This window comes from Rhincodon typus, chromosome 33 (assembly GCF_021869965.1).
Source record: "Rhincodon typus isolate 14 chromosome 33, sRhiTyp1.1, whole genome shotgun sequence".
Lineage (NCBI taxonomy): Eukaryota > Metazoa > Chordata > Chondrichthyes > Orectolobiformes > Rhincodontidae > Rhincodon > Rhincodon typus.
In genome coordinates, this window is record NC_063364.1 from 32,130,458 (window position 1) to 32,142,470 (window position 12,013).

The window sequence follows — 12,013 nt, forward strand, 5'->3', positions numbered from 1 at the left end:
CATTATGAATGGCTTTTGAAGTGCAGAAACTCTGTAGGAAAATGCAATGACAGTGTAACAAGCACCAACAAGCAGAATAATCAATTTGTGGTATTTATTGAGTGTTCAATGCTGAGTAGGACAAAGGGAAAGCATCCTCCTCTTCAGATAATGCTGGGGTTTCCATTAGGTTCATCCAAGCAATAGATATTTAGAATGGAATGTTATAGCGACATTGCATTGTGTAGCGAAACATGCTACAGGCGGATTTTCAAATTGGGTCTTAGAGATGTACAGCACGGAAACAGACCTTTCAGTCCAACTTGCCGATTTAGGGAGACAAGAGATTGCGTACCTTGTATGCCATTGGATCCTAGTAGCAGTCATTAGATATTGCTAGCTGTTTGGTACTGGAAGTGTCTATAACACCACTGTTCAAGATTGGATTTATTTGGGCAAACATTTCCTGTATCACTGTAAGGTTCCTCTTGATACCTGGGAATCATTTTCTTTGAATAAAATGTGTGTACAAAGTGACCTTCATCTTCCAGCAAGGGCTCCAATTCCCACCATCCTGAAATACTTCAACATTGTTGAAATCCTCACTTTGGTCATTTTGTTTTTCTCAGAATCAGGATGTTGTTACACATGCAAAAATTTCAGATTTTGTAACAACTACAATTTGTATTTCATGACAAGACACTTCACAGGAGTATCATCAAACAAGATGTGATACGAGCCACGGAAGGCAACTTTAGGACAAGTGACCAAAAGCTTGAGACACTTTTAAAGGACAGTTTATACAGAGGATAATGAGATGGAGATATTTGGAGAAGGATTGTAGAGCTTGGGCACCAGGTAGCTATGGGGTACTAATGGCAGTGTGATGAAAATGGTGCTGGGGTCTGTTGGGGTGGAGGGGGGAGCGGTCATTGCTGAGTTATGCCCATCCGTTTAGGGATAAGCTGGAAGGCAGGAGGATGGAATGATACTTGGATAGCAAGGGGCAGTACACCCAGCACTCTCCCACCACCAAGTAATATCCCAGTATAATGGTGGCAATCTCTCTCCCATTGTCAGGCATTTCATGAGTAGTTGAAGGCCCCTCCATCATAGGGCACACCACCAGAGAAAGCCAGTGGAGGTGGTGTGGAGATGTGGCAGGAAGTGTTCTCATCTTCTTGGACACTTTGTCCATAGACTGGCTTCCCAGCTGCATTGGGAGCCCACCTTGTCAAAAGTCCCACCTGCTCTCAGGCAGGGTTAGCGGAACTGGAGTCATGTAACACGCCATTTGCAGCATTCCCACATCTGTGTGGATCATATTTTAAACAAATAATCCAAAATTTACATCACAAGGAAGCTTTGGGTTGAAGTTGGACAATTGTTAGAGTGTAAAGTGCGTTTTATCATAGCAATTGCTCTCTTCACCCCACTCTAGTTGTGACGTCCCCCACAGTTCACAAGCTCACAATAGACAGATATACAGACATGAAAGCATTTAGTACATTGCCCTTCAGAAGGACTTAATTAGCTGAAAGGTACTTTGGAACATCTGAGATCAGGAAATTCCATATTAGTGTGTGTTACTTTTATATAGTGTTGAGAGTTCATGACATTTGGGAATTTGGGTTCTGATTTTGATAGAACAAAATATAGCTTTCAGTTTGATTTGTATTTCTGTATTATATGCATATCAGGAAGGGCATAAATAGTTTTAACTTTATTTTTGAGTTCCGAAAGTGGTTTTGGTTGTCTGAAAATTTATTTACATGCATGTAAATTAGATTTTAAGAAAAAGACCCCATGAAATGAATACAGCAGGCCAAGCAGCATCAGAAGAGCAGGAAAGCTGACATTTTGGGCCTAGACCCTTCTCTTCCCCCATTTCTGAAGAAAGGTGGTTCTGAAATAAATAGGGAGAGAGGGGGAGGCGGGGAGAAGATAGGCGGAGAGGAAACAGACAGGTCAAAGAGGTGGGGATGGAGCCAGTAAAGGTGAGTGTAGGTGGGGAGTTAGGGAGGAGATAGGTCAGTCCAGGGAGGATGGACAGGTCAAGGGAGCGGGATGAGGTTAGTAGGTAGGAGATGGGGGTGGGGCTTGAGGTGGGAGGAGGGGATAGATGGGAGGAAGGACAGGTTAGGGAGGCGGGGACAAGCTGGGCTGGTTTTGGGATGCGGTTGGGGGAGGGGAGATTTTGAAGCTTGTGAAGTCCACATTGATACCATTGGGCTGCAAGGTTCCCAAGCAGAATCTGAGGTGCTGTTCCTGCAACCTTCAGGTGGCATCGTTGTGGCTGCAGGAGGCCCAGGATGGACATGTCGTCTGAGGAATGGGAGGGGGAGTTCAACAAGGTTCCTCATGGTAGACTAATTAGCAAGGTTAGATCACATGGAATATAGGGAGAGCTAGCCACTTGGATATAGACCTGGCTCAAAGGTAGGAGACAGGATGGTGTTGGAAGGTTGTTTTTCAGACTGGAGGCTTGTGACCAGCAGTGTGCCACAAGGATTGGTGCTGAGTTCACTGCTTTTTGTCATTTATATAAATGATTTGGACGGAGGTATGGTTAGTAAGTTTGTAGATGACAACAAAATTGGAGGTGAAGTGGACAGCGAAGAAGGTTACCTCCGAGTACAACGGAATCTTGATCAGATGGGCCAATAGGCTGAGGAGTGGCAGATGGAGTTTAAGTTAGATAAATGTGAGGTGTTGCGTTTTGGAAAGGCAAGTCAGGGCAGGACTTAACAATTAATGGGAAGGTCCTGGGGAGTGTTGCTGAACAAAGAGACCTTGGAGTACAGGTACATTGTTCCTTGAAAGTGGAGTTGCAGGTTGATAGGATAGTGAAGAAGGCCTTTGGTAAGCTTGCCTTTATTGGTCAATGCATTGAGTATAGGAGTTGGGAGGCCATGTTGCAGCTGTACAGGAGATTGGTTAGACCACTTTTGGAAATCTGCATTCAATTCTGGTCTCCCTGCTGTAGGAAGGATGTTGTACAACTTGAAAGATTTCAGAAAAGATTTACAAGGATATTGCTGGGGTTGGAGGATTTGAGCTATAGGGAGAGGCCGAATAAGCTGGGGCTATTTTCCTCAGACCGTGGGAGGCTGAGGGGTGATCTTATAGAAGTTTGTAAAATCATGAGGGGCATAGATAGGGTGAATAGTCAAGGTCTTTCCCTAGGGTAGCAGAGTCCAAAACTAGAGGGCATAGGTATAAGATGAGAAGGGAAAGATTTAAAAGGGACCTAAGAGGCAACTTTTTCACGCAGAGGGTGGTGCATGTATGGAATGAGCTGCCAGAGGAGGTGGTGGAGGCTGGTACAATTACAACATGTAAAAGGCACCTGGATGGGTACATGAATAGGAAGGGTTTAGAGGGCAAAATGTGACCAGATTAATTTAGGCTATCTGATCGGCATGGACGAGTTGGATAGAAGGGTTTGTTTCCGTGCTGTACATATCTATGACTCTAAGTGTGACATCACCTGTTTCTGTTTTCTCCTTTGGTGTGTGATAAACTTTGGCAGCCTCTTGTGAATATATTCAGTGACTGACTGCAGTGGTAAACAAAGTACAAAAATGGGACTTGGGGTTGATTTAAGCCAGATTTTACCTTGGGATCAGACTTGTACAGAATTACCTTCACCTATGACCATAACAATCTTGATATACAGATCCATGCATCAGAAAGAAAAACATTAATTCTTACTGTACTTGGTAGATTCAAACTTGCCAATTTAACCTCTCTCTAACTGCCTCATCCTGTTTCTCCAGAAATTGTCACCTAACTTGGTGTAAGCCTGTAACTATCATAGGAAATTATACAATGAGATTTAATTTAGATATTTTGAAAGCAAGCAATACGTGTAATTGTAATATTTGATAATCTTCAGACTTGTTTCTGTTTGAACTCTCTGAAGAGGCAAGTGACATTAAGACTGGCATTTGGAGCGATTGTTTAAAATGCACTTCAGTCTTGAATCCTGTATACTTCTTGAATCACTTATCACTAAGAAACAGATTTGTTAAATTATCCTTCTGATCGGTATCTTTCAGCTTCCTGAATTAAAGACAAGCCTCTGGTTCTTCACTTTGTTAAAGTCAGTAGAAGCTACAAGCTAGAAATACTGGAAAGAAGTAACGAGACCCTGGAGATAAGTGTGGAGGCGGAGGAGCACAGCGGGCTAGGCAGCATCAGAGGAGCAGGAAAGTTGACCTTTCGGGTCAGAACCCGTTTCGGGTCCCGACCTGAAATGTCAACTTTCCTGCTCCTCTGATACTGTCTGGCCTGCTGTGTTCCTCCAGCTCCACACTGTGTTCTCTCTGACTCCAGCATCTCTGAGTGAGTTACAAGACTTGGAGCACTGTTTGTGATCTCAGGGCATTTCAGAGTGCTGCACAAAGCCATCTTAAGTACTGGAGCACTGTTGTGTTGTAGGTGTTGGTCAAAGGATAAAATACTGGCCAAAAAATGGGGAGGGACTCCTCTGCTCCTCTTTCAGTTAACACTGGAATGTTTTGCTGTCTGCAGAGAAGCTAGATAGAACATTGATTTAACATTTCAGTGAAAATACACAAACTCAAATGTCAACCTGGGCTTGGAGGTTGCTCATCGCAAATACTTTGGTTTTGTTCAGAGTGCAGAAATTAGGCATTAAATGCTTAAACCCTCACACTAATTTTCCAATGGGCACTTTGATCGAAGTTCCAAACTCCACAGTGAGTGACATTGTTCCATCAGAGATCTTGTTTAATAGATAACCTGCAATGGAGGTGCATAAAAATGCTAGTTGGTTTAACAGTCTTGTTTTCTGTCTGCATGGTGGAATTGCAGATTATTTGGGTAGTTGATAGAAATGAAACTGTTTCAGCTGCTTCCATTTTCATGATATTGTCTTTGTTCCCATCTCTTGAAAACATTGTTCTAAAATACCTTTGATGCCAGCCATCAGATTGGATATTTTTGTTTATGTTAAGCTGTGATGCTCAGCAATATTGTTCATTACATGGAATTTCTAACTACAGATGGTCATACGTGCTCTCTTTCTCTAGAGTTATGGTGGGAGATTAGGATATCTCTGTGGAAATTCCCCTGCTAAAGTTTTAAATGCTCTCCATTGAAACCTCATGTCCCCTTGCTGGCTGGAAACAGCTTGTCTATGAATAAAACCACATCTTGTACATTTCAAAAGCAGATGGCTCATTAGGAGACAAACCAACAGTATTGTACTCCAGGTTCATATGGATTAAAGCAGCAATTCATAGATCATTGGCTGTGATTATCCAGATTTATAATTTATTTTGTTTACTATTGCATCAGCCTTAAAAGGGGTGACCTGTTTCATCGAATCAACCACTGCAAGCTTCAGGTCTGCTTTTCCTGAAAATGACAAGTGTCATGAAACCAGTGCCTTATGTGATCCTTTGGTCCCTGACACAACCTTTGTATATTGTCCTTTAGGCTTTACAGTGGGTTTTCCTTCATTAAACCCAACGTCCTCCTTTTTAAATTGCTGTTTAGATGTCTGCCTTTTTTTTTCTGTCTGTTTTATGTTTAGGTAAGTTCCTTTTTGCGTTCTTGTAGTGATGATTTGAATGTGCTACAGGCAAGATTGATGGAAACAGACAAGTTAGTAACTTTAAAAAGAAATTTGAGGATCTTGTTGAGTCTATCAGCAATCTGGAGTGTGGTATATGGCACTGTCAAGTAAACACCAGTGGGATTGGCTTAGTGTTCTCCCAATCACCCTGCTCCAGCTTACTCCATGCATGAAGCCAGCTTGTAGATCATTGGAACTGTGGGTCCAGCTACTGAAGTGATCATTTGCACTAAAGTATTCAAAACAAACCATAATTGGCTGCTACCAATTCTGTTTAAAAAATACAATGGCCTGTAGCTTGGCAGGACAAGATTAAATTATTGAGGATGATGGTGTCTAAGGCAGGATTTCTGAAGCTGAGTAATACCTAGTTTACGGATTTAAAGTACTGAATTTGAGAATTTTAAACAGCTCTCAGACGCCTTCTTCCTCTTCCCAGGACTCGTGTATCCGACGTGCCTCTCAGTGTGTGAAACTGGCCAAACTGGTCACTCTGCAGCTCCATCTCCTAAACAACAGTCAGGACGTGCAATTAATCAATCTCCAGAGAAATGATCTGATGCCATGTATCCTCTCCTTGCCGAGGTTCTATCAGGTACTTTGAAAGAATTATTCCATTGGACATTTAAAAATAATCTAAATCAAGGTGTCTCGCTTCATTTGCAAATCTGGTAAAGCTGTTCTCTGAGCTTATCCATGGGAGAGTTTTGATGATTTTTTTTATCATACCCTTCCCTTCATGCTAGCATTAGATTTCGTTTAAAATTAGGGCCCAGATTGGATATTTGACTCGCCTGATGTTTTGAATTTCAGATCTTCAGATAATTCATACTGTGAGCTTGTTGGTTCTAGAACCTGAGTAAAGCAATAGGCTAACATATCAGCTATTGAAACACTTCAAGCTCACTGTCGACTAATGAATTGTAATCTCATTTCTCTAGTAAATTCAAAACCTCAAACTATGCTAGATTTGTGTCTTTCTCAAAACCACAAGCTTTGTTGGAAGTGGGAAGTCAAAATGGTGTACAGATACAAAGGAACATGCAAGTCCCTACTGGGTCCCTGGGTTCATGGCACATTGGATGCATTGTGAGAAAATATCACTTGGACCTTATTTTGCAAGCACTTCCCTCTTTTCCCCCCCAAAAGAAACTTGCAAAATTTTTCCATAAGCAAAAATAAATAGCAAACATTAGGCCAGATGAGGCAGAATTTTCAGCTGATTCCGTTCAGTGGTTCTAGCAGAGATGCTAACCTCTCCCCTTCCCTCCCACCTCCCAACTTCCTGACATTCTGCCACAGAACTAACAGACACTCCGCTAATGCCACAGTGGGTTTGGTAGCAGACAATGACAAAAGGCAACAAAGAACCAAAATAAAAAAACATGCTTGCATCAATGGGACAGTGTGACAGAGGTGCAGGAACTAATGGAATGGAATAGAGTCTGAACAAGAGGCCGCTATGCTTATAAGATGTTATTGTCCCTCCTCAGTTGAGGATTCCCCACCAGCATCATTGGCAGACCCTAAATCCTGTCTGGTCTATTTCTTGCAGCAGTTCTGTTCTGTGCTTCCATTACCTCATGCATCCACATGAGGCCTCCCATTGCCCTCAGCAAAAGAAACCCAAAGAACTGCAGATGTTGGAAATCAGAACCACAAACATAAATTGCTGGAAAAACTTAGTAGATCTGGAAGCGTCTGTGCAGAGAAAGCAGAGTTAACTCTTATTCAGAACTGAGTTCTGAACAGGACTGCCAGGCCTGCTGAGTTTTCCCAGCAATTTTTGTTTTTGTCTCACTTCCCACCTCATTATCCTCCATTCAGAATCATCCTCTTGTCATTTCTGCCTTAAGCTTAATGCCACCACCAAACAGACAATCCAGTAATCATTTGAAAGGACCATACCTCCACAATATGCTGGTCCACTTCTCAGTCACCCTGACACTCTCCTCCCTTTTACTTTGTACCCTTTTTGTGCAAAATGTTTCACCACCTTGGTTCTCACCGTGTGCACAAGCATGAACCCAGATTTTGGTTGCAGTTTTAACTCCCCACCTCGCTCTCGTGCATATATTTCTGTTCTTATTATAGAGTCGTACAACACAGGCTGTATGACTCTTATATAACAACTCATAGACCCTTCCACCCAGGCAACCAGGCTTCCTAAACTGAACTAGTCCCATTTGCCTGTGTTTGGCTCATATCCCTCTGAACCTTTCCTATTCATGTACATGTCCAAATGTCGTAATTGTACCCACCTCAACCACTTCCTCTGGCAGCTCATTTCATACACACAAAGTTTCCCCTCAGGTCCTTTTTTAAATCTTTTCCCTCTAACCTAAAAAATCCTCTGGTTTTGGACTCCCCTAACCTGAGAGAAAAAAAGCCTTGGCTATTCACCTTATCTATGCCCCTCATAATTTTATAGACATCTATATAAAGTCACCCTCCAGTCTTGGTGACATCCTTTGTGTTCTTTCCAATATTGTATGCAGTTTTCCAGATGTGGCCTTAATGTCTTGTACAGCCACAACATGACATCTCAGCTCTGCACTCTAAATGCACTGACCGATGAAGGCAAGCTTGCCAAATGCCCACATTATCTACCAGTGACATCACTTCAAGGAACTAATTCCTGTAGCCCTAGGACTCTGTTTGACAACAGTCTCCAGAGCTCTAACATCAACTGTAAGTCCTGCCCTAGTTTGTTTTACCAAAATGTAACACCTTGCAATTATCTGAATTAAATGCCATCTGTCATTCCTCAGCCCACTGGCCCAGATGATCAAGATCCGGTTGTAATCTTAGATAACATTCCTCATTGTCCACTACACCACCAATTTTGTTGTCATGCACAAACTTACTTACCATGCCTCCCATGTTCTCATCCAAATCACTTATATAAATGACAAAGAACCGAGGACCCAGCACCGATCCTTGTCGCACACCGCTGATCACAGGCCTCCAGTCTGAAAAACAACCCTCTACCACCACACTCTGTCTCCTACTGTCAAGCCAATTTTTATCCACTTGATCTAATCTTACCAACCAGTTTACCATGCAGTACCTTGTTCTGCTGCAGTAGTCCAGTAGACTTCGATACAAGCTGGAGATTCCCTGGTGTAGAAAGAGGCCATACAGCCTATTGGGTCTGCACTGACCTTCCAAAGAGCATCCCGCCTAGACCCCTACCCCGTCCCTATAATCCTGCATTTCCCATGGCTAATTTCCTAGACTACACATCCCTGGACACTATGGGCAATATGGCCAATCCATCCCAATATGCAAATCTTTGGACTGTGGGAGGAAACTGAAGCATCTGGAAGAAATCCGTACAGACACGGTGATAATGTGCAAACTCCACAGTCACCTGAGGCTAGAAGTGAACCCAGGTCCCTGGCACTGAGAGGCAGCAGGGCTAAGCACTGAGCCACCATGAGTAAGTCCTGCCCTCATCTAAGACCTTAGTGGTAAGTCCATTATTTTTATTTTCCAAGTTTTGATGCAATCAATCATTCTGCAATACTCTTGAGAATGCAGGCCCAGTTTGCCCAATCATTCTTCACAGGACAGTCTCACCATCTCAGGATCAAGTCTGGTGAACTGCCTTCTATGACACAATACCTTTCCTGAGAAGACCAAAACTGCATCCACAACTCCAGGTGTGGTCTAATTTTCCAGTAACAAGAGATATCCTGTAGGAGTGAAGTATAGTTGTAGGTTTAAAGGTACTGCTTCCTGTTTTATGTGATTCACTAAAGAGAATAATCTCTTCAGTTTATTAAATATGTTACCTTTTGTGCTTCCTGTAACAAGCAATGAATTATCTTCCAGCAAAATTAAGACTTTACCATTTGATTGTAGTTCTGTTTTATTGCAGTTTATCTTGATTATAAGTAAAGCAAAAATGTGTAGCCTGGGATAGAATCCCCAGAGCAGATTCCTTTTCCTGCTTTCCAGGTGAGCAATCTCATTCCAATTGAAAAGACAGATTAGCCACTCTTCACAACAGGTGAAATTATTTAATTTTATTTGAAAATTACACTGGACAACCTCAAGTGTTCTGCCTCATACTGCTCCTATCATTGTCAATGTGCAAGTCTGAAGCCATTTTTAATAAGTTAGTTAGATACAGCAGATTTATTGATAAATGTTTTCATTCAACTTGTGACTGTGAAATTGTCAGTCTCTTCTCTTCCTTTGTTGTAGGCTGCTATAGTTGCAGAGGCATATGACTTTGTACCTGATTGGGCTGAGGTGCTATACGAACATGTTATAGTTCGTGGCGAGTTTTCCTACCTTGAGGAGTTTAAGCAACAGCACCACCTGCAACACAGTCTGTTTGAAGAGATTTCGAACAAGTGAGTACAGCCTTGCAGCTCCTACTCAGACTTCACTGTATGAAACATCTTTATTGCCTTGGAAGTGCTTAGTGTTGTTTTTGAATCTCCGTATTCAGTAAAGTAAATTGAATAGGCGAACCTCTCACCGGTAATTTTATGCAACCTTTGAGAATAAAACGGAACTGTCATTTGAGCGTTCATCTCCTAACAATTAGGTAGGATGGGTGAGAGACAAAACCTGGGGTTGAGATATGGCAAGTAACATTCACGCCATAAATACCAGGTAGTGACCATCTCCAATAAGAGACAATCTTGCCTTGACAGCAAATGGCATTACCATCATAGAATTCTCCCACGATCAACATCCTTGGAATTACCATTGACTAGAAATTTAACCAGACTTGCCATATAAATACAGTTGCTTCAAACCTCCAGTAAATAACCCACCTGGTGTCTCCCCAAAGCCTGTCCACTATCTACAAGGCACAAGTCCAGAGTGTGATGGAATATTCCCCACTTGCTTGGATGGGTGCGCCTCCAACACTAAAGAAGCTTGATGCCATTCAGGACAAGGTAGCCACTTAACTGGCATCACATCCACTCCATCCACCATCAACACGACGCAATGAAGAAATTTACCAAAGATCCTTAGGCAGAACTTTCCAAACCATGGCCACTTCCATCTAGAAGGATATACATAAATGTGGGAACATCCAACCTCCAAGTTACCCTCCAAACCACTCGCCATCTGGACTTAAAAAAATATTGTTGTTCCTTTATTGTCACTGGGTCAAAATCCTGGGAGTCCCTCCCCAACAGCATTGTGGGTATACCTCCACCACACCACCACCACCTTCTCAAGGGCAACGAGGAACAGGCAATAAATGATCAGCTAGCCAGTGATGCTCATGTTCCATAAGAGAATAAGAAAAAGCTCAAACTGGGGGTTGGCAAGGAATAAGAAAAAAACTACTAATTTTCTCTCAGAAGAGGTGGTCAATGAAACAAATACAGGTGTTATCTTGCACCCAGTACTGACATAGCACAGTTAAACATGTGGCCACTGCCAAAAGAAACTTCATTTCCAGTATATGTTGAAATAAATGTGTTAGTTAACTTGGTCTGTGGCATCTCTATAACCTGCTGAGTCTTTGGACTTCAGTGATCAAGGGTGTCTTTGATTCCTTTTAATGACGAGTTTAAGAATCGGTGTCTTAGAAGCCATAAACAGAATATTTCAATTTCAATGTCAAGGTCACGTAGAATGCCTGATTAATCAAAGTCTAAAAACACGTAATATGTGACAGTGCTTCAGGGATATGGGGAAATAAGTTGAAAGATGGAGTGAATTGCAGAAATGAAAGTTATCATGCTTATTTTTTTCTCTCTCTCAAAAACATTTCCAGGTTTAAACAACACAAGGGAGATACTGCAGCAAGTCAGAACTTGAAGAGGTTACTGCAGTACTGTGAGAATATTTATCTGGTTTACAAACTGGCTTATGAACATAACTTCACTGATATAGCAAATAAGCTCCTTAAAGAACCTCAGACAAGTTGCTATCTGAATGACATGATTGCCAGTTAGGTGTTGGTACTCACTGTTTCTAGTAGTGGTAAACTTTTTAAAATGCTATCTAAACAAATGTTATATAATTGTTTAAAAAAAAGTGTAAATAGTTTGTGTAATCTAATTTTTTTTTATGTTCCTGAAAAGCAATAAACAACGCATGCTAAAAATAATTCCCAGCCTCTTGTTGATGGAAGGATGTCAACCATGCCTATAGAATGTACTTGCTGTAGGATGGGGTACAACAAACATTTTCCATCACATCCATAGGCTGTTACTTCTGTCAATCTGAAGCACAAAAGGACTTGGGAGTCCTAGTTCAGGGTTCTCTTACGGTTTCCAGAGGAAGTTTACAAGAATGATCCTGATGATGAACGGCTTATTATTGAGAGGAGCAGTTGAAGACTCTGGGTCTGCTCTCAAAGGAGAGGATTGGGGGGGGGGGGGGGTGGAATCTAATGGACACTTACAGAATACTGAACAACCAGGATACAGTGGACATGATAAAGGTGCT

The 12,013-nt window shown here is 42.0% G+C and overlaps 1 protein-coding gene across 1 annotated transcript in view; it reads left to right on the forward strand.

Moving 5' to 3' along the window:
• spg11 (SPG11 vesicle trafficking associated, spatacsin) overlaps positions 1 to 11,669 on the forward strand; it is a 121,847-nt gene extending 110,178 nt beyond the window's left edge. The window contains exons 33-35 of the mRNA XM_048615764.1: positions 6,024 to 6,179; positions 9,797 to 9,948; positions 11,337 to 11,669. Coding sequence (XP_048471721.1) covers positions 6,024 to 6,179; positions 9,797 to 9,948; positions 11,337 to 11,517 — 489 coding nt within the window. The 3' untranslated portion in view covers positions 11,518 to 11,669. The remainder of the gene's footprint in view (positions 1 to 6,023; positions 6,180 to 9,796; positions 9,949 to 11,336) is intronic.
• The last annotated feature ends 344 nt before the right edge of the window (positions 11,670 to 12,013 follow it).